At 36.7% G+C, this 27,715-nt stretch overlaps 1 protein-coding gene and 1 non-coding gene across 6 annotated transcripts in view; one reads left to right on the top strand and one right to left on the bottom strand.

Moving 5' to 3' along the window:
* GOLGA4 (golgin A4) overlaps window positions 1–27,715 on the top strand; it is a 116,500-nt gene that overhangs the window by 44,644 nt on the left and 44,141 nt on the right. For 4 of the 5 annotated variants that reach the window (XM_017508449.2, XM_017508445.2, XM_037731305.1 and 1 more), the window contains 7 exons: window positions 789–887; window positions 1,891–2,023; window positions 4,412–4,599; window positions 4,873–4,956; window positions 8,047–8,194; window positions 20,272–20,450; window positions 23,964–24,095. In XM_017508449.2, the coding sequence (XP_017363938.1) occupies window positions 789–887; window positions 1,891–2,023; window positions 4,412–4,599; window positions 4,873–4,956; window positions 8,047–8,194; window positions 20,272–20,450; window positions 23,964–24,095 (963 nt within the window). The remainder of the gene's footprint in view (window positions 1–788; window positions 888–1,890; window positions 2,024–4,411; window positions 4,600–4,872; window positions 4,957–8,046; window positions 8,195–20,271; window positions 20,451–23,963; window positions 24,096–27,715) is intronic. The other variant, XM_017508448.2, reaches the window with a different exon arrangement.
* On the bottom strand, window positions 15,003–15,106 carry LOC119468197. The gene has a single exon (XR_005196844.1). It is a non-coding gene; the product is annotated as a U6 spliceosomal RNA (small nuclear RNA).

Raw genomic sequence — 27,715 nt, 5'->3', positions numbered from 1 at the left:
AAATTTCATTTTACAGATGAGAAAGCGTTTGGTTTTGACTATCAGACACTCATATATTGAGAAGAGAAAGACTCTACTAGCTATCTGTGTGGTATATAATAATTTCGTTTTAGATCAAATGAATATAACATAACACAAGTAGTAAGAGTCTCAAAGTAAAGTTTTACTTTTATCTTAAGTAATTTTTTTTTTTGAGCCCAAGCCTCACTTTGTCACCCAGGCTGGAGTACAGTGGCATGCTCTCAACTCATTGCAACCTCTGCGTCCAGGTTTCAAGCAATTCTCCTGCCTCAGCTTCCCAACTAGTTTGGGCTACAGATGCTTGCCACAATGCCCGGCTCATTTTTGTATGTTTATTAGAGATGAGGTTTCACCATGTTGGCCAGGCTGGTCTCAAACTCCAGACCTCAAGTGATCCCACCCACCCCCCGCCCCCCGATCATGGGCTCCCAAAATACTGGGATTACAGTTGTAAGCCACCACACCCGGCCTGTCTTAAGCGGTTACTTATTTTCTCCGCATTATTATCAATTGAGCCATCGTTACAGCTCCAGAAGGTATACTTTTTTCTTCTTGGATCTTCATATTCTTTATGGAATGAAATTATTTTTTGATGCGAATGTTTTAAATAATGTTAATGTTTTAAATGCTGATTATTCTCTAATTATTGTTGCTGATACCTTAAGGGAAATGGAAACCTGTATTCAACAGGGTTTTAAACTTTGAAAACTTTTTAAATATTTTTTGTTTTATACTGACAAGTACTTGTAAAACATTTTATGTTTTAGGAGCTCCAGATGGACCAGCAGGCAAAGAAACATCTCCAAGAGGAGTTTGATGCATCTTTAGAGGAGAAAGATCAGTATATTAGTGTTCTCCAAACTCAGGTAAAAGAATCAAAGAAAAAGTGTGAAATTTTTTGGATAAAGAAAAATAGAGGCATTTTGATTATCTGCAAGGTTCCTGATGTTTTTTTCTTTTTTAAGACCTATTTTTAAAACTCTTTGCTTTCTTCAAATTTTTAATTTTTTGTTTGTTTTGTTTTGTTTTTGAGACAGGGTCTTGCTCTTTCACCCAGGCTGCAGTGCAGTGGCATGATCCTAGTTCACTGCAGTCTCAAATTCCTGGGCTCAAGCAATCCTCCAGCCTCTGCCTTCAGAGTAGCTGGAACTACAGGCATATGCCACTGTGCTCAGTTAATTTTTTAAGTTTTTGTAGAGATGGGGTCTCACTATGTTGCCCAGGGTCTCAAACTCCTTGGCTCAAGTGATCATTTCACCTTGCCTCCTAAAGTATTGAGATTATAGGTGTCAGCCACCGCTCCTATCTCCTCAGTTAATTTTAAGGATAGTTTTTTATTTATTGTATCTTTTGACTAACTGCACAATAACAATAGCAAATATAAAAACCAACTGTATTGGGAGTAAACTTTTTATTTTGATTATTTTCCCCCATTTTAGTAAAACGAGTATCATGTAATTGTCCTCTGTGTTTAAAAGAAAGTATGGTAAGCCATTCACATTCATATGTTTTGCATGTGTGGATTCAACCAACTGTGGATCAACATGTGTAGTGAACATGTATACTTTTTTCTTGTCATTATTTACTAAAAATACATAGTACAACTATTTGCATAGCATTTTCGTTGTTTAGGTAACGTAATCTAGAGATGATTTAAAGTATATAGGAGGATGTGCGGAGACTATATGCAAATACCATGCCATTTTATATAATGGACTTGAGCACTTTCGGATTTTGGTATTAACAGGGAATTCTGAAACCAATCCCCCATAGATAACAAGGGACAATTGTACTACTCCTGTAGTTTTTTTTTTTTTTTTTNTTTTTTTTTTTTTGATTTTTTTTTCTAATGAAGCACATTTATATTAGGTTTCTCTGCTGAAACAACGATTACGAAATGGCCCGATGAATGTTGATGTACTGAAACCAGTTCCTCAGCTGGAACCACAGGCTGAAGTCTTTAGTAAAGAAGAGAATGCAGAGAGTGATGTAGAGCCAGTAGGTAAGCTTCATTTTGTCAAAAAGTTAATTTAAAAACTAGATGAGGGCCAGGCTCCTTGGCTCACACCTGTAATCCCAACACTTTGGGAGGCCAATGTGGGCGATCTTTTGAGTTCAGGAGTTTGAGACCAGCCTGGGCAAGATAGAGAAACCCCTTCTCCACAAGAAAAACAAAAACAAAAACGAAACCCCAGGGAAACCTAGAGAAGGATTTTGAGAGAGTCCAAGATGTGAGCTGATAGATGTGGGCTGAGGTAGAAGTGTCCGTGGTCCTAATGGTTTCAGAAAGATGCAAGGGTTTTTGTTGTTCTTTGGTTCTTTGTTGTTATTTAGGAGAAAATAGTTTTGTTTGTTTGTTTGTTTATTTGAGATGGTGTCTCAGTCTCTTACCCAGGCTGGAGTACAGTGGCGTGATTGTGGCTCACTGCAACCTTCCCCTGTGGGTTCAAGTGATTCTCCTGCCTCAGCCTCCCGAATAGCTGGTATTATAGGTGCATGCCACCACACCCAGCTAATTTTTGTATTTTTGGTAGAGTTGGGGTTTCACCATGTTGGCCAGGCTGGTCTGTGATCTGCCTGCCTCAGCCTCCCAAAGTATTGGGATTACAGATATGAGTCACCGTGCCCAGCCAAAATAATTGTTTTGATATGTGAAATTTTCATAGTCTGTGAGTAATACCACATTTTCATTATAATTGAAATTCATTTATGATGCTACACTGTTTTATTAATAGCAGTAGCTGGATTTCATATGAACTGGTCAGTTCTGCTTACATATTAACAAATAAAATTCCCATCTTTTATTTCCTAGCTTTTTCTCCCAAAGGGACTTATGATAAACTTGGACTAAGTTGTTGAGCAGTTAACTATCTGAGCAACCAGCCTATGGTGGGGTGGTGGTGGGGCAGGGGGAGGGTCAGTCCCAAAATTCCCCAGACATGTGGAAACTTCAGACTCCTAAATGTAAAGAGATGGAGAAAGCTGCACTTACCGGAACTCTTCTCAGGAAGAGATTAGAATGTAGTTGGAAAGAATACTGAACTTTATTAATTCTTTTGGGAGGTGAGCTAAGACATATAATTTTGAAGAACAAAAGATGCTTATCAAACTGTTATTTTAAGGACGGTAGATTCAGTTAATGTTAGTTAGCTACTGTGCCATTCTGAATGGGGCTGAACCACAAAGAGGTGAGCTCACTACTAAGCATCTTCAGATAAAAATTCAATAATAACTTAAGTAGAGGTTTGGAAGGGTGCCAGATTATTAGCTAACTAGGGTTGTCCCTTCTTCATCTGACTAAGAGTATAGCAGAATGTGGCATAAGAATACACTCCTAGCTGGGCACAGTGGCTCACGCCTGTAGTCCCAGCACTTTGGGAGGCCGAGGCGGGTGGATCATGAGGTCAAGAGATCGAGACCATCCTGGTCAACATGGTGAAACCCCGTCTCTACTACAAATACAGAAAATTAGCTGGGCATGGTGGCGCGTGCCTGTAATCCCAGCTACTCAGGAGGCTAAGGCAGGAGAATTGCCTGAACCCAGGAGGCGGAGGTTGCAGTGAGCCGAGATCGCGCCATTGCACTCCAGCCTGGGTAACAAGAGCGAAACTCTGTCTCAAAAAAAAGAGAAAAGAATCCATTCCTGTGTACTAACAGACTACGTGTGCCTGGAGAGCCCTTATATTTGTAATTGTCCAATGGGTTCCTTTGCCCACTCCCTAGATAGAGCTGATTTATCAAGATAGGGGATTTGCAATAAAGAGTAATTCATGCAGAGCTGACTGTGCACGTGACCGGAGTTTTATTTTACTCAAATCAGCCTCCCAAGCATTCAGGGATAAGAGTTTTTAAGGACAATTTAGTGGGTTGAGGAGAAGCCAGTGAGCCAGGAGTGCTGATTGGTCAAGTCAGAGATGATATCACAGGGAGTCAAAGCTGTCTTCTTGTGCTGAGTCCGTTCGTGGGAGGGAGCCACAAGATTGAATGAGCCGATTTATCTATCAAGTGCTGGGTCTGCCAAATGTCTCAAGCAGTGATCTTAGAAGCATTTTAGTGGTGGTCAGAATCTTGCAGCCTCCAGCTGCATGACTCCTAAACCATAATTTCTACTCTTTTGACTAATTTGTTAGCCCTACAAAGGCAGTCTAGTCCGCAGGCAAGGAGGTTTGTTTTGGGAAAGGGCTCTTATGGTTTCTGTTTTAAACTATAAACTAAGTTCTCCCAGAGTTACTTCAGCCTACACCCAGGAAGGAACAAGGACACAGCTTAAAAGTTAGAACCAAGATGGAGTCAGTTAGGTTAGGTCTCTTTCATTGTCTCAGTCATAATTTTGCAAAGGCAGTTTCATATTCCTTACTAATGGCCTCTCCTTATGCTGCTTTATTGTTAGTGGAAGATGGAACTTCTGTTAAAACACTGGAAACGCTCCAGCAAAGAGTTAAGCGTCAGGAGAACCTACTTAAGCGTTGTAAGGAAACAATTCAGTCGCATAAAGAACAATGTACACTATTAACTAGTGAAAAAGAGGCTCTGCAAGAACAACTGGATGAAAGACTTCAAGAACTAGAAAAGATAAAGGTAAAAGAGCAAATGAGTTTTGTTCTGATTTAATCCTGTAAAGTTACATCCACAGGCTGCATGGTATGGTTTGTACCTCTGGGAAAGTAAGAGTGGATGGAAAGGGCATTCTTGTTTCCCTGGCCAACAAAGCACTTACCTTACTTTGGGACTTCCTGTGTACTTTTCTCCTTCTACACTGTAACGTGTATATAAATTAGATAAATCTTTAGAGTTTTCAAATGAGAAGAAGCTTTCTTAGACATGGAAATGAATTAAAAAAATTTTTTTTAGGACCTCCATATGGCTGAGAAGACTAAACTTATCACTCAGTTGCGTGATGCAAAGAACTTAATTGAACAGCTTGAACAAGATAAGGTAAAACAACAAAACTTATGAATCTAAAATTTGTCAGGCAGCCCCAGCAAGGTTGTTTCCAACTTTTGGAAGTAGTTGGAAACATTCATGCATATTTTTTCTTTCCAAAATTACTGCAGCTTTTTCCATGAGAAATCTTTTTAATTTCTAGATTTATGTAACTACTAGCATTAGTTTTGTATCGTATGAAACCGATTCTCTGATTTCTTGATCCCAGTCAGCATTTTGATTTATAGACTAGAATAAGTGTTGCAAAGGAAGTTTATATTTATAGTACATAACTACTTTACAGAGAAAAGTTGAATTATTTATAGTTAAAGCATTCTAAATGTGAATGATATCAGTATGTTCTTTCCCATAATGTAGAAACAGATTAATCTCTCAGATAAGTTGCCTAAAAAGTAAATAAGTGGGCTGGGCATAGTGGCTCATGGCTATAATTTCAGGACTTTGGGAGGCTGAGGTGGGAGGATTACTTGAAGCCACAAGGTCAAGATCAACCTGGGCAGTAAAGCAAGACCCCATCTCTACAAAAATTAAAAAATTAGCTGGGTATGTTAGTGTATGCCTGTGGTCCCAGCTACTTGGGAGGCTGGGGCAGGATGATTGCTTGAGCCCAGGGGTTAGAGGCTTCAGTTAGCTATGATTACACTACCGTACTGCAGCCTGTGTGACAGGGTGAGACCCTGTCTTTTAAAAAAAAACAAAAAGTAAGTAAGTGATAATGTATATATTAGCATAAGTAAAAATTTCTACAAATGAATTTTAGAATGTGTAAGTGAGATTAGAGGATTGAGGAAGGAATGAGTCTTACCTGTGATAGTTTGGAGTTGAAGGAGCAACTATAGCTACACAGCAAAGACAGCCAAAAAAATTCATAAACAGTTGTGACCTAAGTCTTTCAGCCCCAATTTCTTGGGTCCTTTTTCGAAGCAGCTCCCAGTTTGTTCCATGCCATCAACCATTTTCTTTAATATGCCAGGTTGTCACTACAGTATTTTAAGTGGTCATGTCCTTAAGAATATGTCAGAATTGTCCTGCTGTTAAACTGTATTGGCAGTCTTTTTCATCCTTTTAATAATATTGGTTTGCTAGATTATACTCTATAAACTTCCTGAGGGCCTACTTAAATACTTAATTTTTTTTTTTTTAACGAAGAACGTAAAAACATTTACAGAAGAAAAGCTACTGCTAAAATGAATTTCTTTGACCCCACCACCCCGCTTCAACAGTTAACATCTCATGACTAATCCTGTTTCATCTGTACCTTCTCAACTCTCATTGTCCTACTGAACCCAGAATTGTTTAGAGCAAATCCGAAAAATTTTATCATTTTTTTCAAAAGCATTTTAATATATGTTTAAAATAAAAGACTTCATTTTTATAATAATTTAACCACATTATCATGATCACATCTAAAAATTAAATAATTCCATCTGCTATCTAGTCAGTTTCAGATTTTCTCTAGTATCTCATATATTTTTTGCCCTTTTATGAATCAGGGTCCAAAATAAAGTTTTTTCATTGCAGTTGGTTGATGTGATTCATAAGTCTTCTTTTAATTTACAGGTTCAATTATCTTCTCTTCCTCTCTTTCCACTAAGTGTTGGTTTTTGAAGAAACCGAAGCCCATGATTTTATTTTGAGATTTCATATAACAGTGCCCCACTTAACTGGTTGTTACCTCTCCATTAGCCATCTGGAAGAGTCATACTCTACTGCAAGTGTTGGTAAACCCTGCGGATAGGGTGCTACTCTTCTTAAGACCATGAAATAGCTGTCATACAGTCTGAACATTTTTTCAAGAGACAGTAAACCACTTCGTTTTTTGTTAGTCCTAAATTACTTGTTTACTGTATACCATTTGTTTATCTTTTGCCATCTGACAACCTCCATTTCTAGTGTAGATTATCCAGAAAGGGAGAACAGAAGTCACTAGCAATTTGGAGGAGTGGAGATGCCTTACTGAGCAAAGTAAGTAGTGGTAAGGGGACCAGAGACAGTCACAGGAAGAAGGAGAGAAGCCAGGTAGATGTGTATGAAATTTGGCTTCATCCATTGTGGTAGCAGTCACCTTCCTTTCTGTCTCTGGGGTTATCCCCATGTTACAGCACAGATCAGTGCTCATAGTTTGTTGTATCCCCAAGCCAAGTTCAGCAGGCTGTATTTTGTTCATTATAAGCTATTTACTAAGACAGCACATTTATAGAAAGGTTATAAAATAAATCTTTAATAATTTTTTAATGCCTTAAGGATTAAACTATTAGAATTTTTTAATGTAAAAAATACCATGTTATGCTGGGTAATAGGATTAGAGCAGAAAATGGACCTCAGTTTGTGAAGTACTGAAATAATTGTTACGCTGTACTTAGCAAGAAATATAATTATTTTCTTTCTGCTTTTTATTTTTTTATTTTTGTTTTTTGAGATGGAGTCTTGCTCTGTCACCCAGGCTGTAGTACAGTGGCGTGACTGCGGCGCACTTCAACTTGTGTCTCCGCCAGGTGCGAGTGATTTTCCTTTCTCAGCCTCTCGAGTAGCTGGGATTACAGGCATGTGCCACCACACTTGGCTAATTTTTGTATTTTTAGTAGAGACTGGGCTTTGCCATGTTGGCCAGGCAGGCCTTGAAACTCCTGACCTCAGGTGATCCCCCCTCCTTAGCCTCCCAAAATGCTGGGATTACAGATGTGAGCCACCGTGCCTTTTTTTTTCTTTTTTTTTTTTTTTGAGATGAAGCCTTGCTCTGCTGCCAGTCTGGAGTGCGGTGGCGCATCTCGGCTGATTTCCACCTCCACCTCCTGGGTTCAAGCCATCCTCCTGCCTCAGCCTTCCTAGTAGCTGGGACTACAGGCACGTGCCACCACACCCAGCTAATTTTTTGTCTTTTTAGTAGAGACAGTGTTTCACCATGTTGGCCAGGATTGTCTCCATCTTTTGACCTCCATCTTTTGATCCGCCTGCCTTCAGCCTCCCAAAATGCTGAGATTACAGGCGTGAGCCATCATGCCCAGCCTTTCTGCCTTTATCTTTGCTGTTGATGATGCAGCTTTGTTATGGAAATGTTTTAGAGTCTTCATTTCTGTTCAGGGAATGGTAATCGCAGAGACAAAACGTCAGATGCATGAAACTCTGGAAATAAAAGAAGAAGAAATTGCTCAGCTCCGTAGTCACATCAAACAGATGACTACCCAGGGAGAGGAATTACGGGAACTGAAGGAAAAGTCTGAAAGAGCTGGTAAGAACTCAAGGGTTACTTGTTTTGTGTTGGAACTCAAAAGTTTTTGAAGTTCTTGACCAATATTTTACAAAATGAGTCATATTGATAAAAATTCTTAACTGTAGAGACTTCTTATAAGACATTGATCTGCTCATTAGAGGAGGCAGAGGTTAGCAAACTGTGGCCTGTGGGCCAAATCCAGCTCACAGCCTATTTATGTACAGCTCTTAGGCTAAGGATGATTTTTACATGTTTAAATAGTTGAACAAAAGAAAAATATATGACAGAAACCATATGTAGTCTACAAAACCTAAAATATTTATTATCTGGGTCCTTACAGGAAATGTTTGCTGACAGAGTATCAAAATTCACATTTAGAATTTTGGAGCTTCCCAGTAGGTACAGCATGGTACTTATCAAATAATTGCTACCTTATAGATGCTTTAGGGTAAACAAAAAGTATAAGTTACAGTCTGCTTTTATAATGAACACTTCAGTGTTAATAGTATGTTTTGACACAATAAGTGCTGGGCTGTAAAGTATAGAAACCAGCATAGTATTCAACAGGGTACAAAACTGAATAAAGCTAGGAAAGGAGGGATGTTTGAAAGAGGAGACAACAGGATGAACTGTGCTTTCACATGAGTGAAGATGTGAGTTTTGAATTGGACCTCAAATAATGACTAGACTGGGCCTAACGAGAGAAGTGTGGGTAGCACACATTTCAGATGCTACAGTGCCATAAACAGCCACAGTGATCATAGTGGGTGTGTGAATCAGCTGAAAACCATTCTTGCTGAAGTGAGAAATGCAGTTGGATTGTAAAGGAACTGACTACTGAAATCTTAAAAGGTAGATAGTTGAGTTTAGACTTTGATATGCAAGGTAGCAGGAAACCAGTACTAGGCATAATGTGTTGGGAGCTAGGGTTTTATGTAGAAAAGAAATGAAATAGGAGAAAACACTTAGAAGCAAGGACAGAAATCCAGGTTTGAGGGACTGTGAGCTTTGACCACCTTGATGGGATGGTGGTTCTGGGAAGGAGAGGAAAGGTAGAGTCTGTAGTATTTGGTATCTAATCAACTCAGGGATGCAGAAGAAAAGCAGGACTCTAAGTTGACTCCAAAGTTTTAAGGTTAGGACACTTAATGAATAGTAGTGTGAAATTAGAATGGGGAATCTAAATGGGGAAATTGAGAATCAGAGTGAAATCCTGAATTTATTTGGATACATTGAATTTGAGCCCGTCATGAGCTTTTCAAATGGAATTGAGTTGCAGGAATTTAGAAATAAGAAACTGGAACATCTTCCAGGAGTCATCAGCTTGGGATTGAAGCCTGTGGTTAAATCTCTAGGAGAGGCTGATTTCTACAAAAGATTAAATTTTTCGGTAGTGGTAATGGTTGTGATAGTAACAGCAGCAGCTGCTTCTGCTGACACTTATGTAGCACTTGTTGCTGCTACTGCTGCTACTACTGGTAATACTACTGCTAGCCAATACTTACTTTAGCAATGCACGCCTGTAAGGGTTTTGCTTGTATTTACTTGTATTTGATCCTCACAAGTCTAGGAAATAATACTATTATCTTTATTTTACAAATAAGAAAACCTAAGAACATAGAAGTTAAGTAACCTACCTACAGTCATACACAGAGAGTAAGTCTATAGTCAAGATTTAATCCAGGCATTGTGACTCAGAGTCTGTGCTCTTAATCAGATAGAGGTCTTGAGTTTGGCAATGAGACATACGTGAGAAAAAGAAAGTTAACATCATGAAGTCGTAGGAATTGTGGATAGTTAGTTTTCTGGGGGGAATATAAGATGAGTTTCAAGAAATGGAGAAAGTAGGATGAAGACTTTGAAAGGGTCTTTGAATTTGGTAAGGAGTTGATTCAGGGGATGCAGTTTTGAGAAATGATTTTAGAAACCAGATTTTAAGGTGTTAAGGAGGGGACTGGGTCTCTAGACAAAGAAATAGTCGACTATTGCATAAATATCTCCCCAGCTTCTTGCAGTTATTTTATGGGAAAAGTGATTGGGGAATTTAGTTAGTGAATTTGTTCTCATCAAACCTAAGAAAATTTCCCTTTGGAGAGAGTATCTTTAGATGGCATCTTTCAGAATGTAATCTTTGAAGAGTTATTTTTTGAAGACTTGATCTTTGAAGCAGTTTCAGTGTTGTAATATATTGGTTAAACAGGTTTGCTTTCAGTGAACAGAAAATCTAATGCGTAGCCTCAGCTTCTCACATCAAAAACCTTTCCATTTTTAGAACTGCTTTTTGTTGACTGTTGTAGCCAGTAGAGAGAAAATATTGGTTAGGGGATTAAATTTTTTTTTAGATTGGGTGTACTTAATGAGGAGATAGAAACTGATTAATAAATATCAAGTTGAAAAGGTAGACAAAATATATAATTAATTCATATGCAGGATAAAATTTCCAAGTATGTGTTCCAGTTAAACCTTTAGTAGTACAGTTTTCCTTTCCTTGCTCGCTTCTCCGGAACACAGATATGTTTTGTCTTTCAGTGTGATTTTCATAAACCGTATTTTTGTAAATATTTGATAGTCTAAAGGTTAAAAAAATTTTTTATTAATACTGTCAAAAATAAAAATACTAAAATAATTAAGATTTAAATTATTACTTTTTTTTTTGAGACAAAGTGTCACTCTGTCACTCAGGCTGGAGTGCAGTGGCATGATCTCAGCTCACTGCAACCTCTGCCTCCTGGGTTCGAGTGATTGTCATGCCTTGGCCTCCCGAGTAGCTGGGATTACAGATGTGTGCTATGTGCGGCTAATTTTTGTATTTTTAGTAGAGACGGGGTTTTACCATGTTGGCCAGGCTGGTCTTAAACTCCCAACCTTAGGTGATTGTCCTCCTTGGCCTCCCAGAGTGCTGGGATTACAGGCATGAGCCACTGCGCCTAGCCAGATTTAAATTATTAATGGACATATTTATTTTGGAAAGTCTTTAGATAACAAAGTTGTAAGTGCTTTTATAGATTTCTTAAAAATTATATTTGTAGTCATGATTATTGAAGGCTGTGAAAGAAAGTTGTAACAAACTGGCTCTACGTCAAAGATACTGCCTTTTACATCTATAATGAAAGCTAGTTGTGCATGCAAACTGTATTTTCTTTAATAGTCTTAGTTGAGTCGAAACAGAATTGTTCAAGTAGGAAGTGGTTCTTAGTTCAAATGTAAGGTGCATATGCTAGTTAAAAGAAAAATTCCAGTTAAGTACTAAACATAAGAAAAGGTCAATGTAAAGGAAGTAGGATTTCTGTATATAGTCTGGCTATTGGAGAATTCAACTGCTCTGTTAAATATTTGTTTTTTTCTTTCTTAGATTTAAAATTCAAAGGCTAAACACATAAGAACTGGCCATGTGGAGGAAACATTCACATCATTACAGCTTACTATTAGGATTTTAGAAGTAGATAAGTCTACATAAAACTGTTATCTAGAAAGTAAACTCTCCAAATGCATTTCAACCATGAAGAAATTTAATTCTGATATTGCTAGTAATTCTTGATGTGGATATTAGTAGACAAATCACTAATCGCTTTGGCTCACTTATTCTGGATGTCAAAATCAGCTCAAGAATATTCCCCACTACTTTTCTTGGGAAACAGTCTCTTAAGCTGCTCCTCATATTTTTTCTAGATGAATTGTGCCTTTCATATGTTGGAGGACAGAGGAAATCTGAATGCCTCCAATTATAAACAGGGTGATTTTTTATTGTCTTTATTTTCTTTTTCTGTTTTTACACCCTGGCATAAAGAGATTAAGTCTATTATAAAATACTGAGACTGTGAATACGGTGGTGTACCAATTTCAGGATGGTGTATCAACCTGCAATACTTAGTCTCCTCTCTAGTGGAAATGTCAGGTATATTTTTTGAAGTATGATAGCACAACATTGTTTTGTTAAAAATATGTATTTTAGTGAATAAAGAAAACTAAAAATAAGTTTATTGGTTATAAGCACTTCTACAATTGTTGTTAGTATTTCTTTCTAATTGTTACTTAAGAACAGATGGTCATATCTTCCAGGAACCAGATTTTAAACTTGGATAAGTTTGGTGATTCAGCTGAAGTGCCTAATGCTGTGTTTTAACTCTCTAGAAAATTATATCCTCAGTGTAGCACCAGTGTAGAATGTTAATGCTACTAAAGTTCACACTAGTCCTTGGTTCTTGGCTTGTGTGTGTGTGTGTGTGTGTGTATATATGTGTGTGTGTGTGTGTGTGTGAATCAGGATAGGAGATGGGGTAGTCAATTATTAATGCAGTATATTACCAAAAAATTAGAAAATAGAGAAAAACAAATCACTGTTGTTTTAGTAAATTTCCATTTAGTGTTTTCTCTAATTTTTATTTTTATATTGTCATGATATACTGTACATTCAATTTTGTATGTTCCCCCTCATTTAGCATTGTTATTGACACTTTTACATGTTGCCAAACTACTAACATATTTTAATGGCTGTGTCAAAGTGCATGTGCATCATTTACTTGGTTACCATTTCCCTATTGATTATCATCTAGATTGTTTTGTTTTTTTTCTTGTTACAAATACTATTGTAAGAATTTGGACATATAGCTTATTATATCTTTGAATTTTGTCTCAGGATAAATTCTTGACCATAGACTTGTAGTCTTTTTTATTAGCTACTTTTAAGTGATTTAAATATATATAGCCATTAAAAAAAATCCAGTGCCACAATGTAAATCCCCTCCATTAAAATGCTTTTTCCTACTTATGCAAAATGAATAAAATATTTTGCTTAGATTAAGAAAGTTTCTAGAGTATAGTAACTTTTGTAAACCCTGTTTCCCTTTCATATACCTTGTCTTTGCTAAAAATATGCGTTTTATATGGTTGGTGGCATTTCAAAACTTGGATTAACTCATAACATTCTTTGCTTTTTTATTGTCATGTTGTGTTTGTGCAGGAAATATGTTTTTTATTTGTTTGTTTACTATATGTCTGATATACTAAATAAATTCATTAGAACATATTTATTTGATATTTGAAGGACCCTTTAAAATAGTTTATATATTTAAATAATATGTAAGATTTATGCATTTTTTTTATAAAAACCAAAATCACATGTGTATTGAACTGCTTTGTTAGTTGCTGATAATTTATGTAACAAAGTTTTCCTGGAGTCTTAAGTCTCACAAAACATCTTATTTTTGTGCATCCACACATGCAAATAAGTGAATCATGGTGCCTTTCCCAAGCCTTGTATGAACAGGACTGGGGTAAGGGCTATTTTTTTTCTTATCATGGGTACTTAGAATAAGCTTTACAAAGAAAATTCCATGTTTCTCAGGCAAAATAAATAAATAAATAAATAAAGTATGAATTAAAATAGATTTTAAGTATGCCATGTTAGATAAGTAATATGTACCTATTTTGGCACTAAATGAATAACTGCTGGAAAATTTTTTTATTTTAAATGGCTTTTAAAATGCAGTTATTTATGTCTCCAATAGTGTCACAATTACTTGAAACCATCAGTAATTAAAAGAACGAATTTCCTTGGTACAGAATCATATTTCTAATTTAATCAGTATGCTTAGCCTTAGCCTACTATTTTTCAAGATTATCCTGATGTTTTTAAGATATTTGATAGATAAATATGTATGTAAAGCATATATGAAAATTTGGGGTTGGATGTGGTGACTCACACCTGTAATCCCAGCACTTTGCGAGGCCGAGGTGGGTGGATCACCTGAGGTCAGGAGTTCAAGACCAACCTGGCCAACACGGTGAGACCCCAACTCTACTAAAAATACAAAAATTAGGTGGGCATGCTGGCACACACCTGTAATCCCAGGTACTTGGGAGGCTGAGGCAGGATAATCGCTTGAACCCAGGAGGTGGAGGTTGCAGTGAGCCGAGATCTCCGCGTTGCATTCCATCCTGGGTGACAAGAGAGAAACTGTCTCAAAAAAAAAAAAGAAAAAAAAATTGGATATATTGGTAAATTCTTTGAAGGTGCAAGCTCAGTCAGTTTATAGAATGAATCTTGTTATGTATTTTGTAGTATGGCTTAAAATGTAGATTTTCATTGCAAATGTAATATTTGTTAAGTCTTTGTGAAGGCCTTAATTTATAGATAAGTATTGTACTATCTACTTTATGCCACTGGGTAGTGGTGTTTTATTTTCATTTATGTGAACTCTAGACTAGTAGTTTTCAGACTCTTAGATCTCAGGGACCTCTTAACACCCTTAAAACTTATTTGGGATTCCAAAGAGCTTCATGTGTGCTAATATGTATTGATATTTCCTGTATTAATAATTAAAAGTAAAAATCTTAACAATATTTGTTTAATTATTTTTAAAATAACAGTTTTAGGCTGGGCACAGTGGCTCGCCCCTATAATCCCAGCACTTTGGGAGGCAGAGGCTAGTGAATCACTTGAGACCAGGGGTTCGAGACCAGCGTTGCCAATATGGTGAAACCCTGTCTCTAATTAAAAATATAAAAATTAGCTGGGCATGGTGGTGCATGCCTCTAGTCCTAGCTGCTTGAGAAGCTGAGGCAGGAGAATCACCTGAACCTGGGATGCGGAGGTTGCAGTGAGCCGAGATTATACCACTGCACTCCAGCCTGGGCGACAGAGCGAGACTCTGTTTCAAAAATAGAGTAACAATGATAAATCCATTACATGATAGCATAAATACTTTTATGAAATCTACCTATATTTTCCAAAATAAGATTTAGTGTGAAGAATGGCCTTCTTTTACATTTTTGCTGTCTTACTGCTTGGCTTAATACAATGCAACTGGATTTTCTTTATCTTTTGTTTTTAATGGAACGTTTCACGAATTTGTGTGTCATCCTTGTACAGGGGCCATGCTAATGTCTGTATCATTCCAATTTTAGTATATGTGCTGCCGAAGTGAGCACGAAACTGGATTTTCATGCCTGTTTCTGCATTTAATTAGTTGTGATGTGTTATTTTGGTTGAAATATATGAAGAAAATCTACTCTTATGAAGACACGTATTTAGAAAAGGGAGCATCTCACAGATCCTCTGAAGGGGTCTCAAGACCCAAGGATCTTTGGACCACATATTGAGAACTGGTGCTGTAGACTTTGATTTTATTTGCCAAAGAGGCTTGATGACTCGGTGGGAATTTTGATAAAATTCTTTTTGTTGCTTTTTCTGTTAATTTGCATTTTATTCATTTTGTTGTGCATTTCATTTGTTTTGTTTGTTTGTTTTTGCTGGGATAAAGACAGGCATTGGCTTATTTATTCTTCATGTCATTAACCAGCTGTTAGGATCATCAGTTAATCTAGAGAGTAGGAGACTTTTCACACTTCAGCATTTTTGTTTATTTCCTGCACTGTGAGTAGAAGTAGGTCCTGTTAACTATATAGTGAAGTGTTCTCTGGGACAGTATAACAAAACAGTAATGCTGTGAAACCTCAGAATTCTAGCATTTCTTACTATAACTGATGAGGATGCTCAGGATGAGGAGTATCCTAAGAGGTGCTGGAGTAGCAAAAACAGTGCTACATTCTTCCTAGCTGTATCTAAGGATTAGTTCTTTTATTTCCTTTTCTTACTACTTCAGCTATCTTTTTGTGAAATGTTTTCTTTGTCACTTAATACCTAGCATATGCTTGGCAGTTGGTAAACAGCCAGTAAGTATTTGTTGACTGAATGGTTGGATTATAGAGCTACAGATTGCCATCGTTTCTCATTGAACCCTTATAGTGAGCATTTGTCCAATTTTATAATTCCCATGGATGTGAGTAACCTCATCTGAACTGGAAATCGAGGAGCTAGCAATAAAAGACCTGCCATGCATTTTACTTAACTGACAAAGGATCATATTTACAATACATTAAAAACTGGCCTAAAAGTATTTTCAAAGTGTTTTTTTTTTTTTGATTAAAATTGCCTGAGATACATTGAATTTTGCTTTGGAAGAACACAGCGTGTTCTTGCAACATTCTGCGGCAGTTCGTGCTTAGCCTTCCTATTGATGTGTGCCGTGACTGTGGTTTTCCCATGCACTCCTGCATGTTGGCGGAAGACTTGTCAGCTGTGGCTGATGCACGCTCTATTTCTCCCCACTCACTTATCTTTTGTTCAGAATTTGAAAGATAAATTATGTAGACGTTTTGATAACATACTTTTTTAGTACTTACATTAAAATCCTAATTTCACTTTGGAAAGAGCAGGGAATTCACTTTCAGAATATTACAGGCTGTGGACACCACTTTGTTTCTGGTGGTTACAAGGTCAGGTGAGATGTTTCTGGGTAGTAAGTAAACTCTCAGCATATCCTCCTTAAACATTGCAGTGAGACTCAGTGTTGGAGGCAGACTTCCTGTGAGGAAGTGGCTTCCTTTGTGCTACAGTGTAAAGTCCATTATGGGTTTGAAATATGTTTTCTGTATTTGGATATATATGTAAAGTATATCTTAATGCCTTTTGCCACTGCTTTTTTGGCTACTTAACATTTCCTTAAAGCAGGATGGGGAAGTGGAAAGCAGTGAGTTTTATGTCAGAAAGAATTATAACATTACATTTTGTTGAGAGTTAAAAGCCATTAATAATTGATTGGTTCAGAAATTCTGCTTTAGTAAGAAATATTATTGCCCAACTGAACTTGATCAATGTCAGCATTCTTAGTTTTTAAACATTTTGCAAGGTAAGGATCATTGCTGAAATCCAATTTTAAAGTTCTTTTATCAGGCTTATATATTCAAGTTGATTTGTCGTCTGAAGGAAAATTTGGATACTACATTTCAATGAAAGATTTCAAAGGCTGGTTCCCTGACACGGTGCTGGAAAGTAGGAGAGACGGTTAGATTTAGATGAAAAGAACTATGAAACCAAATTTATCCTACTTTCAGCATTGTATGATGGATAATAAGGTGACTTAGACAAACTGTTTTAGTGGATTAAACACTAAAATTAGACTGTATATAGAAGAATATCCTGAAATTTATCGAGTGTGATTAGAAAACTTAATTAGCAGAAAATCATATCTAAATAGGAACTTGTGACATGGACTTTTTGTTGTTTGAGAAGATGAGAACATTACATTTATTTTTTATATTGTGCTGGATTCTGGAATTTTAAAAATGAAAACGAAGATATTCGCTGGTATTGACTACGTAGTGTTGTTTTACTTAATTGACAAAAGCTTTTCATTTAAACTCTTACTTTGCTGAAAGAGTATCAAAACTATCTTCAGTTTCTCCAGAGCTCGATTGAAGGTGTTTTTGTGAATTACTCAGAAGTGTTGAGATTCAGTTTTACATGCTCAATAACAATGAAAAGGTGCTGATGACATTTAAGCATTAAAAGACATTGTCATACCTTTTTTCATTCCTTCAGCACTTAAACCTTCAACACAAACTAATTAGGCAGTAAGCACTTTGTTTCATAACCTTTCCTATATTTAGTCACGTTACTTGACTGATTTTTTTAAGTGAGGAAACAAATTTCTTGTTAGTAGCAAGCGTTCATTATTTCCATATTTTCTGTATTCTTGACATTAGAATTTGTAGTAAAAGAATATATATAAAACAAAGACAATCATTTTTAAATGTTTTTAACATATTTATATCTAAGGATTATCATCATGGTATTTGCAGCCAAATGCCAGTAAAGTTAGAATATCAATCTTTTTTTTTTTTTTTTTTTTTTTTTTTAATAAAATTTTTTTTTTTTTTTTTTTTTTTTTGAGAGACAGGGTCTCACTTTGTCACCTAGACTGGAGCGCAGTGGCACAATCACTGCTCACTGCAGCCTTGACCTCTGAGACTTAAGTGATCCTCCCACCTCAGCCTCTCAGAGTAGCTGAGACTACAGGTACAAGCCACCACACCTGGCTAATTTTTAATTTTTTTGTGGAGTTGGGAGTCTCACTATGTTGCTTAGGCAGGTGTTGAACTCCTGGGCTTAGGCACTCCTCCCACCTTGGCCTCCCAAAGTGCTGAATTATAGGCGTGAGCCCCACTGCACCTGACAGTAGTAATCTTTATAAATGATTTCAGCTAATTAATATTCCTTTGAAATTTAGACCTTAAATGAGTATGAGTTTTATACTGCAGGCACATAAAATTAACTGGATAGATTTGCTTTTTATATAAAAGATATATGGTTGCCAGAGAAATTATTTTTTAAACTATTGAGCAAATTGAGTTGTATTTCCCAGTTGTTACCAGGTTTCAGCCTTCTCTTGCCTTTTTCTGTACCTAATGCAATTTGCCTTTAAGCAAATGCTTTAGAATAGATGTTTGTCTTTAGGTATGCAATTCTTGTACCCAAACCACTATGTTAAGCCAAATTGTTAATGAAAGGTCTTTTTTTCTGAGCTGCCATAGGTTGAAGTTCCCACATTTCTTATACCACTGGAAGTGAAAATATTATATATATCAGTGAGCGACTGTCTCCCTGGGACATATGTTTCTTGGTAGGATTACAAACCCATCTTGAAAACTGAGCTTTGTTTCTAGTCCATCTCTGTGGTAAAGGGAAGTCTGGAGACTTCTTTGAGGACTAAAGGAAATAATCTAGTATGACAGTAGTAGTAGGACCTTCATAGGGTATCATTATGCTAATAATGTGTGTGTGTGTGTGAGCGTGTGTGTACATGTGTACATACATATGCATATGTACAACTCACATATACATATATACACAGGCATATACAGATCCTCATTGACTTATGATGGGGTTATGACTTGATAAATTCATTATAAGTTGAAAATATCTGTATCAACTTGTGAAGGGTTTATCCAGACATAACTTTATTATTAAGTGGAGGAGTGTACTGAATATGTATTGCTTTTGCACCATTGTGAAGTTGACAGATTTAAGACCATCATAAGCCAGGGACCATCTGTATACACATAAACACACACATATGTATTTTTGGGGCCAAGTTACACACCTGTTGCACCCATCCTATCTGATTTTATTTGATAATGTTGAGCTGTTTGGCCTCCTTAAAGACCTGGCTGGTTGTACTGTCTTATGCCTGTAATCCCAGTAATTTGAGAGGACAAGGTGGGTGGATCACTTGAGGTCAGCAGTTCGAGACCAGCCTGGAACATATGGTGCAACCCTGTCTCTACTAAAAACACAAAAATTAACCAGGTATGGTGGTGCATGCTTGTGGTCCCCACTACTCAAGAGGCGGAGGCGAGAGTGGTGCTTGAACCTGGGAGGCAGAGGTTACAGTAAGCTGAGATCGTGCCACTGCACTCCAGCCTGGGTGACAGAGCAAGACTTCATTCTCAAGTATACACATACACACACACACACACACACACACACACACACACACGCACACACACACACACGAAAAAAGCTTACTACTCTAGCCAAGATGATTATTTTTGCAGGGCCTGAATTCTTATCTTATCCAAGAACTCCCTGCTGTGGTAGTGCCTTTCTGTAATACTGTTGAATCAGGTAGAGATATCTTTCCAGTCACCTGAAAACAGCTCTGGTTTGAAACTTACACAAATAGTAGGTTTCATTTCAAAATACATTATTTAAATATGTGATTCCACCAGTAAATGTTAAAAAAAGAATCAAAAATCTCTGCTCTTTTATTAGTTAAGAAATTTTAAAAAATAAGATATGCCAAAGAATAGTTTTTGCATTTTTAAAAGTGTCATAGTGAGTATATAATATTACTACGTAATTATTGATAACTATATAGCAAACAAAAAATTGAAATTATACAATACAGAAAGTAGGGACAAATCTTCATTTCTTTGTATTTACTATCCATAAGGAAACTGGTAGAGAGTGGAAAGCCTTCAGTAATTTATTTATTTTTTCAAACTTCTGAACTTAGGCTCATATAAACAGTCTTAATATCCTAATCCAGAAGTCAGTAACAAATTGGTTTTGGTGACTGAACATTTCTTGGGGCTTTGATGAACAACGCCAGTATCTCTTGGTTTAGAACAGTGATGAGTTTTTTAACCTGTCCTGCTACTGCTCCTCTTAGTTCTCAAAAATTGAAAGTAAATCACTTTAGCTCAGTTATAATATTTCTTGAGATACTTGTTTTCTGCTGTTTTCATTATAGCTTTTGAGGAACTTGAAAAAGCTTTGAGTACAGCCCAAAAAACAGAGGAAGCACGGAGAAAACTCAAGGCAGAAATGGATGAACAAATAAAAACTATTGAAAAAACAAGTGAGGAGGAACGCATCAGCCTTCAACAGGAGTTAACTCGGGCGAAACAGGAGGTTGTTGATGTAATGAAAGTAAGAATAATTCTGTAATAAAATGGGCTACAACAATTTTGAAATTTTAGAAGAATTTGTTTGTATTTTAAACATTGACCATTTCATGATATTCAGGATATAGTAAAAAAGCATTTTGATAGATAAATGAATTTAATACTTAGGTAATTCTTTGGAACCTTTTAAGCTTTGCCTTCTCTCCAGTGGACTATGTAATAAACTGAGATGTGCCTTAACTGTTCTGTGGCTCCCTGATTCTTAGGCACCTTGAAGATAAGGCTACTTAGCTGCTTCAGCAGTATATCCTTCAAAGAACTTGGCCGAGAAGGTGCTTGCCTAATACGTGTTGAGGGAATGAGGGAGTAAGTGACTGAGGGGCTAGATTGTTTAAATGTTTTAAAGGATCCTGATTTACTTCATGTTCTGGTTTCTCTTAATATAGATAGATAGACCTCACTTTAAAAGTTAGCTTTTTGAAAAGATCTCTTAGGAATTAATGACTTTTTACAATACCATAGATTTTTAATTTTTCAGAAATACGAACATGTTGTCATCGTGGCCCCTCCCTGCTCCCAGCTTCCTTCCTCACCTATTTTTTTTCTGCTTTTTTGCTTGTTTTTCCTCCTGTCATGTTTGCCATTCTAGGCACTTTGCTCATTTTACCCTGTTTCTTTACTGACTCCCCATTTATATTCTTGATATTTGATTATGACCACTAAAATGGCTCAAGATAAATTATAGATCCGAATAGATGAGGCTTGAGTTTCAGAGTTTCAGTATGTATTTCTGTAACTCATGGTATGGTTTCTGTGCTTTTATTTGTGAGTGCATAGCAGGCATTGTAGGGGGGCAAATTATATGTCTTTCATTTTCTTCCTGCTGAACTATAGGTAATTTGCAAATTAGAAATTGTTTGTGGTTAATTATTGGATATATAAGGCCTTAATTATAGCTGTCTGACTGTATTTTAATTTTTTAAGTGGTCATATGATGTGATAAGTAATGTTACCATGGCTTCCAACAACTTAAAAATAATGAATTATTTTGAAAGGTAATAATATACACATATGGCATAAAAATCAGAAGATATAAAGTAGATAGTGAAAAGAATCCCCTGTTTTGCAAAGAAAAGTGCTGTTTTCCTTTTTGAGTATATTTCCCAGAGGTAGCCTGTGTATATAATTTCTATTTTCTTCTGTTATTTTTTTTTTCTTTTCCTTATAGTTGGATTTATTAGGCTTTTTAAAAATAATGGTATCTGGATTTTTTTTTTTAACTTAAAAACCACATGATCAATTCTGACATCATTTTTAAAAATTCAGTGTTTTCTTCTTTTAAACACAAAATACAGCATGTTATATAGAATGTTCTATATTTTGCTTTCCCACTTAATAATCTTGTCTAGAAAATTGTTCCTTAGCCATTGGTAGTTGATAATTCATAGTGATACCCTATTTATTTTAAAGGCTGCTCAAGATTTCGTTGTAGGAATGTCCTGTAATTTAATCACTCTCCTATTAATAGATATTTAGATTGTTTTCAGTTTTTGCTATTGCAAATTTTGAATATTCTTTTCTTTTTTTTTTTTTGAGACAGAGTCTTGCTCTGTTGCCAGGCTGGAGTGCATTGGTGCGATCTTGGCTCACTGCATCCTCCACCTTTTGGGTTCAAGCAATTCTCCTGCCTCAGCCTTCCAAGTAGCTGGGATTACTGGCTTGTGCCATCAGAGCTGGCTAATTTTTGTATTTTTAGTAGAGACGGGTTTTCACTATGTTGGCCAGGCTGGTCTCAAACTCCTGACCTCAAATGATCCAGCTGCTTTAGCCTTCCAAAGTGCTGGGATTACAGGTGTGAGCCACCATACCTGACCTGTGAATATTCTTATAAATACTTGCTCACATTTGTATTTCTTTAGGGTAAATGCCTAGAAGTGTATTACTCAAGTAAAGAGTGTATGTATTTTTAATTGTTGCCTAGTTGCTAAGAGGTCTGTGGAGGACAATTTATACCCTCACAAGCAATATATTAGAATATGTTTTCCCTTCTCATAAAGATGACATTATCTAACTTTGTTACCTTTACAAGTTTAAAAGTAAAAAAAAAATTGTCATTCTAATATATATAATTCTTACCAGTATGATAAATATATTTTGTGCAATTAAGTTTTTTCTATTTATTTGGCCAAATCCTTGACTCAACTTTTCTATTGGGCCATTGGTCTTTTATTGATTTGTAGAGTCTCTTTGTTTATAGTGGGGATTAACCCTTTGGACATAGGTCTTTTTAGCCAAATAACTTTTTCTGTTTGTTATTTATTGACTTTTTTATTTGTTATTTGTTTACAACTTGTTTTTGTAGGAATTTTTCTTTTCCTTATAGTTTAATTTATAAGGCTTTTCTTTAAATGCTGTCTGGATTTTTTGTTTTAAAATTTAAAAACACATGTTCAGTCCTGAGGTTATTTTTTAAAATTTGACTTTTTCTTCTGGCACTTTTATGCTTTCATTTTTTTTTTTTTTTCCAGTTAACATGTTTGATCCAACTGAAATTTATTTAGTGTAAGGAGTGAGGTAAGGGTTCAATTTAAATTTTTCCCAGATGGCTACCAAATGGTCTCCAAACTGTTTGTTTAGTAATCTACATTTCTCTCTCCAATATGCCATATTATCATTTTTTGTAGAGACAGGATCTCCCTATTTTGCCCAGGCCAATCTTGAACTCTTGGGCTCAAGCAGTCCTCCTGCCTTGGCCTCCCAAAGTGCTGGAATTGTAGGGATGAGCCACCATGCCTCACCTATATTATCTTTAATACCACTAAATTATTGAATTATTAAATGTGAGTCTTTTTTCTGGATTCTCTGTGCTGTTCTATTGCTTTGTCTGACAATGTACAGCTGTTTAATTTTATAATATGCTCTTTGGTAGCTTCCTCTTATTACTCTTATTTTTTGGAATACTATTTATTATTCTTGCACGTTTATTTTGTCCAGTAGGCTTCCCCATTCTGTTTTTTGCTTATTTGTTTTTACTATATTAACTTTTTAGATTTATGTAAGAAGATTTAACGTTTTTATAAAGATTGAGGTTTCCCATCCAAAAAAAGAACAAGGCCAGTACTTTTTAATAAATAGTACATGCCTGGAGAGCTGGGCATAATTTGATTGGTGCAGCCAGGGTGCACCTTCACTAGTGTCGTGCCCTCTCTGAAAGCATCCTTATTCCCCCGCTGTGCTCACCTATCCTGACTTGCAGGGAACATCCCTGCAAGATGTGCAAATGGAGTCTATTGCTGCAGCAGCAGCAGCAGCAGCAGCACTTGTCTTAAACTAAGGGGAATACTACTGGTTATTCTTTTAAGTATCATGGCTTTGATGATTTTAATATATGCAGAAATATGTTTTCTCTTAGCAGGAATATGATATTTTCTTCTTAAAAAGTTATTAATTGAGTAAATTATAATAAAGTATTATTTAGTTGTGGAGTTATATATTTTATTCTGGGTGTCCTTATATTATCTATTTGGCTAATTTTCAGAAATCCTCAGAAGAACAAATTGCTAAGCTCCAGAAGCTTCATGAAAAGGAGCTGGCCAGAAAAGAGCAGGAACTGACCAAGAAGCTTCAGACCCGAGAAAGGGAATTTCAGGAGCAAATGAAAGTAGCTCTGGTAAGTGCCTATTTTGCTTCTGCTATAGGTATACTTTTCAGAGTTATAAAGTTATCATCCTCTCACTGTTGCATTCCAGCTGGAGGTCAGACTACTGGCAGCCTTCATGTTTGGGTATGACGAGAGGATAGGGAGTAGGCAAGCTGTTAGGGCTTGTTGGCTTGGTATTGTGTGAAAATTAAATTTACTGATCTAACACACTTTCTTTTTTTCTTTTGAGATGGAGTCTCACTCTGTTGCCCAGGCTGGAATGTAGTGGTGAGATCTCCGCTCACTACAGCCTCCATAATCTCCGTCTCCCTGGTTCAAGTGATTCTCCTGCCTCAGCCTCCCAAGTAGCTGGGACTACAGGTGCACACCACCAAACCCAGCTAATTTTTTTTGTTTGTTTGTAATTTTAGTACAGACTGGGTTTTACCATTTTGGCTAGGCTGGTCTTTAACTCCTGACCGCAAGTAATCTCCCAGCCTTGGCCTCCCAAAGTGCTGGGATTACATGCATGAGCCACTGTGCTGGGCCACACTTTGTGTTTAAAACATTAAAAAATTTCTTTTAATATTTCTTTCTCAATATTCAGTATAACTAACACACTTTGATCAAGCAGTTTGTTTATCCATCCCTCCCACCTGGTAGTAGGCTATGATTAGAGACAAGAAAAGGGGAAGATAGTAGTTGGAGCAGTGACTGCATAATTCAAGAAGAATGTCTAAAATCTCATCAGACTGAGTATACCTAGAGCTCAAGGCTGAGAAAATTTTGGCTGAATTGCATTTTACAGAAGAAGAAATAAAAATGACCCAAGTAGTTTTTATTTTAAGTGGAATAATTTCAGTAGTAGTTTTCAGTCCATTTGATGGCTTATAAAATAGAGTTAAATTTAAAAACTGCCTGAACTAACAAAAACAACCAGAAAATCAGATTGAGATTTCTGTTGAAAGATTTGTTAAAATAGCATAAATTGAAAGTTTAAAACAAATAATGTTTTTCTTCACTTATGAAAGCCTTTTATATAAGTTGCCATAAAAAAGTGTTAGTGACAAAAATGTAATTTGTTTTTGTATGAAGTTATTATCCATAAAATAATATATGTAACTTAAAAATGCCTTCAGTGTAAAACGATAAGAAATGGTATTTTAGGCTTTAATCTTTCTTACATATATTGTTGTTTTCACTCTTATTTGCATCTGGGGCTCTGAGAATTTCCAGCAGCAGTGATTCTTGAAATGAGTTAACAAGTTCTCTAACCTGCTCTGTGGGGGCACATGGATTTACAGTGTGATTGGGTGTCTGTGGTCTTGAAATTGACACATATATGGGCACATATTTGTTTTCTTTGTTGATCCAGCAAAGAATTAAAGCATTTTACAGGAGTACTTAAACTATAACAGTATAAGATAAATGAAAATTAGGGTCAAGGAAATGAAGGATCAAAGTGTGACATAAATAGCGCTAAAGTGCCTGTCATACCTACTCTTGAGTTTTCATGCTGGGGCAATTGACCTTTGGGGACACTGAGCCAGCCTTCATATACATGTGCATGGGCACCTGTGTCTGCCCTTTTTTCTTTTTCTTCTCTTTCCTTTTTTTTTTTTTTNCACCTGTAATCCCAGCACCTGGGAAGGTCGAGGCAGGGGGATCACAAGGTCCAGAATCAAGACCACCCTGGCCAACGTGGTGAAACCCTGTCTCTTAAAAATATTAAAAAATTAGCTGGGCATGGTGGCGTGCACCTGTAATCCCAGCTACTCAGGAGGCTGAGGGAGGAGGATAGCTTTAATCTGGGAGGTGGAAGTTGCAGTAAGCCGAGATCGTGCCACTGCACTCCAGCCTGGTGACAGAGCAAGAGTCTCTCTCTCTCTCAAAAAAAAAAGAATGTTACTTACAGGGCAAAAAATAGAAATTACAAGACAGCACAGTGACATGCAGGTAATCAAGGAGTTTCTCTCTGGAGCTCTTTTATCCTGGCGCCCTACTGCGTTCACATGATGTTCGTGCCTCTCAAACGTTTCTGCAAGTTTCTGTGATAGGAGCGGCGGTTGCTCTAGAGCCACCCCCTGTTGTGTGTGTGATTCCTTTCCCTTTGACCCATTCTAGGACATTTCAGGAATGCCCTTCTCTCTACACCACATCACATTTTCCTTTATCTCTCATTAGCGTGCTGGAATTTCTCCTGGAGACACACACATACACAACAACGAAGCTCTTTTGGTCCTCCTGTCCTTCCCACTAGCATCGGATTCCTCTCTGCTCCCCTTTATAGTAGAGCTCTTTGAAGGAACTGACTCTGTTTATTCCCTTCGGTTTCATTGGCCTCATCCTCAAACTCAATCCAGTCCTTCTTTCTCCACCTCACTCTGCCCTTGTCCTGTTCACAGAGACCTGCACATGGCAAGTCTTCTAAAAGCAGTTGCCCATTTTTTTTATTTGAATAACAAACATTTTTTGAATTTTGAATCAGAAACATTTGACATGATTGCTCAGTCTTCTCCCTGAAATCCTTTTCCCGATTGGCTTTGGGTGCCACACACTCTCTTGGTTTTCTGTTTTTCTTCTTTTTTTTTTTTTTTTTTTTTGCACTGTGATCATTAAGCCTCTATCACCCAGGCTGGAGTGCAGTGGTGCGATCTTGGCTCACTGCAACCTCTGCCGTCTGGGTTCAAGTGATTCTCCTGCCTCAGCCTTCCAAGTAGATGGGACTGCAGGTGCCTGCCACCACCCTCAGCAATTTTTTTGCATTTTTAGTAGAGACAGGGTTTCACCATGTTGGCCAGTCTGGTCTCGAACTCCTGACCTCATGATCTGCCTGCCTCAGCCTCCCAGATTGCTGGGATTACAGGCATGGGCCAAAGTACCTGGACCTGCCCTTTTCTTAATTCAGTGGACTATAAAAATTTCCCTCTTTATGGGCATATAGTGATATATTTAAAATATAATTTATGTGGTATATTTAAATGCATATTTAAAAATTAATGTTATGTAAACCAATATTTTCTCATCAGCCTACTCATAATATGGTACAAAATCTTTCCTTAATTAAAGTAGTGCACTTTACTTGTTAGTTAACTGCAAGTATTGCCGTTGGCAATATCTATTCTAAGCAATAGGTATAGATAAGTACATTTGTCTTAACTGGAGTTCAATTAAGAAATTAACATTTAATATGTTAATTTACTGTTAAAAGTACTCTCCAGAGCTTCCATTCTCAAAACACTAAACACTTTAAATTGAATGTTGATATATGGTAAGGACAATCAGAGAAGCTTTTGAGGATTGATGGAGTGGTAGAGCCATTGTAGCTTTGTTTTATAGATATTGTCTTGATCTTACCCATACATTTACAAGTAATCTTCTGATTTTGATTTTCCATGTGGGATCCCTTTCTAAATGAGATAGTTCTCACAAACTGTATGAACTTAAAATCGAGTTTCTAGACCTAAAGTAAAAATACCCAGCTCTGAACTGTAGAGATGAGGTAGTAGCAGTTGTGTGATCTTTCATAGTCAGCAGTGTTTTGTGAAACATTTAAGTAGTGAAAAAATAGCAGACATAGTGGGGTTATTGGAACAAAACTTTTAATATCAGTAGTAATTGTGGCAGTTACCCCACTGGAAAACCCATAT

This window comes from Cebus imitator, unplaced genomic scaffold, assembly GCF_001604975.1.
Source record: "Cebus imitator isolate Cc_AM_T3 unplaced genomic scaffold, Cebus_imitator-1.0 Scaffold391, whole genome shotgun sequence".
Classification (NCBI taxonomy): Eukaryota; Metazoa; Chordata; class Mammalia; order Primates; family Cebidae; genus Cebus; species Cebus imitator.
The sequence above is the reverse complement of the archived record's forward strand: the minus strand, read 5'-3'. Positions and strand labels throughout refer to the sequence as shown.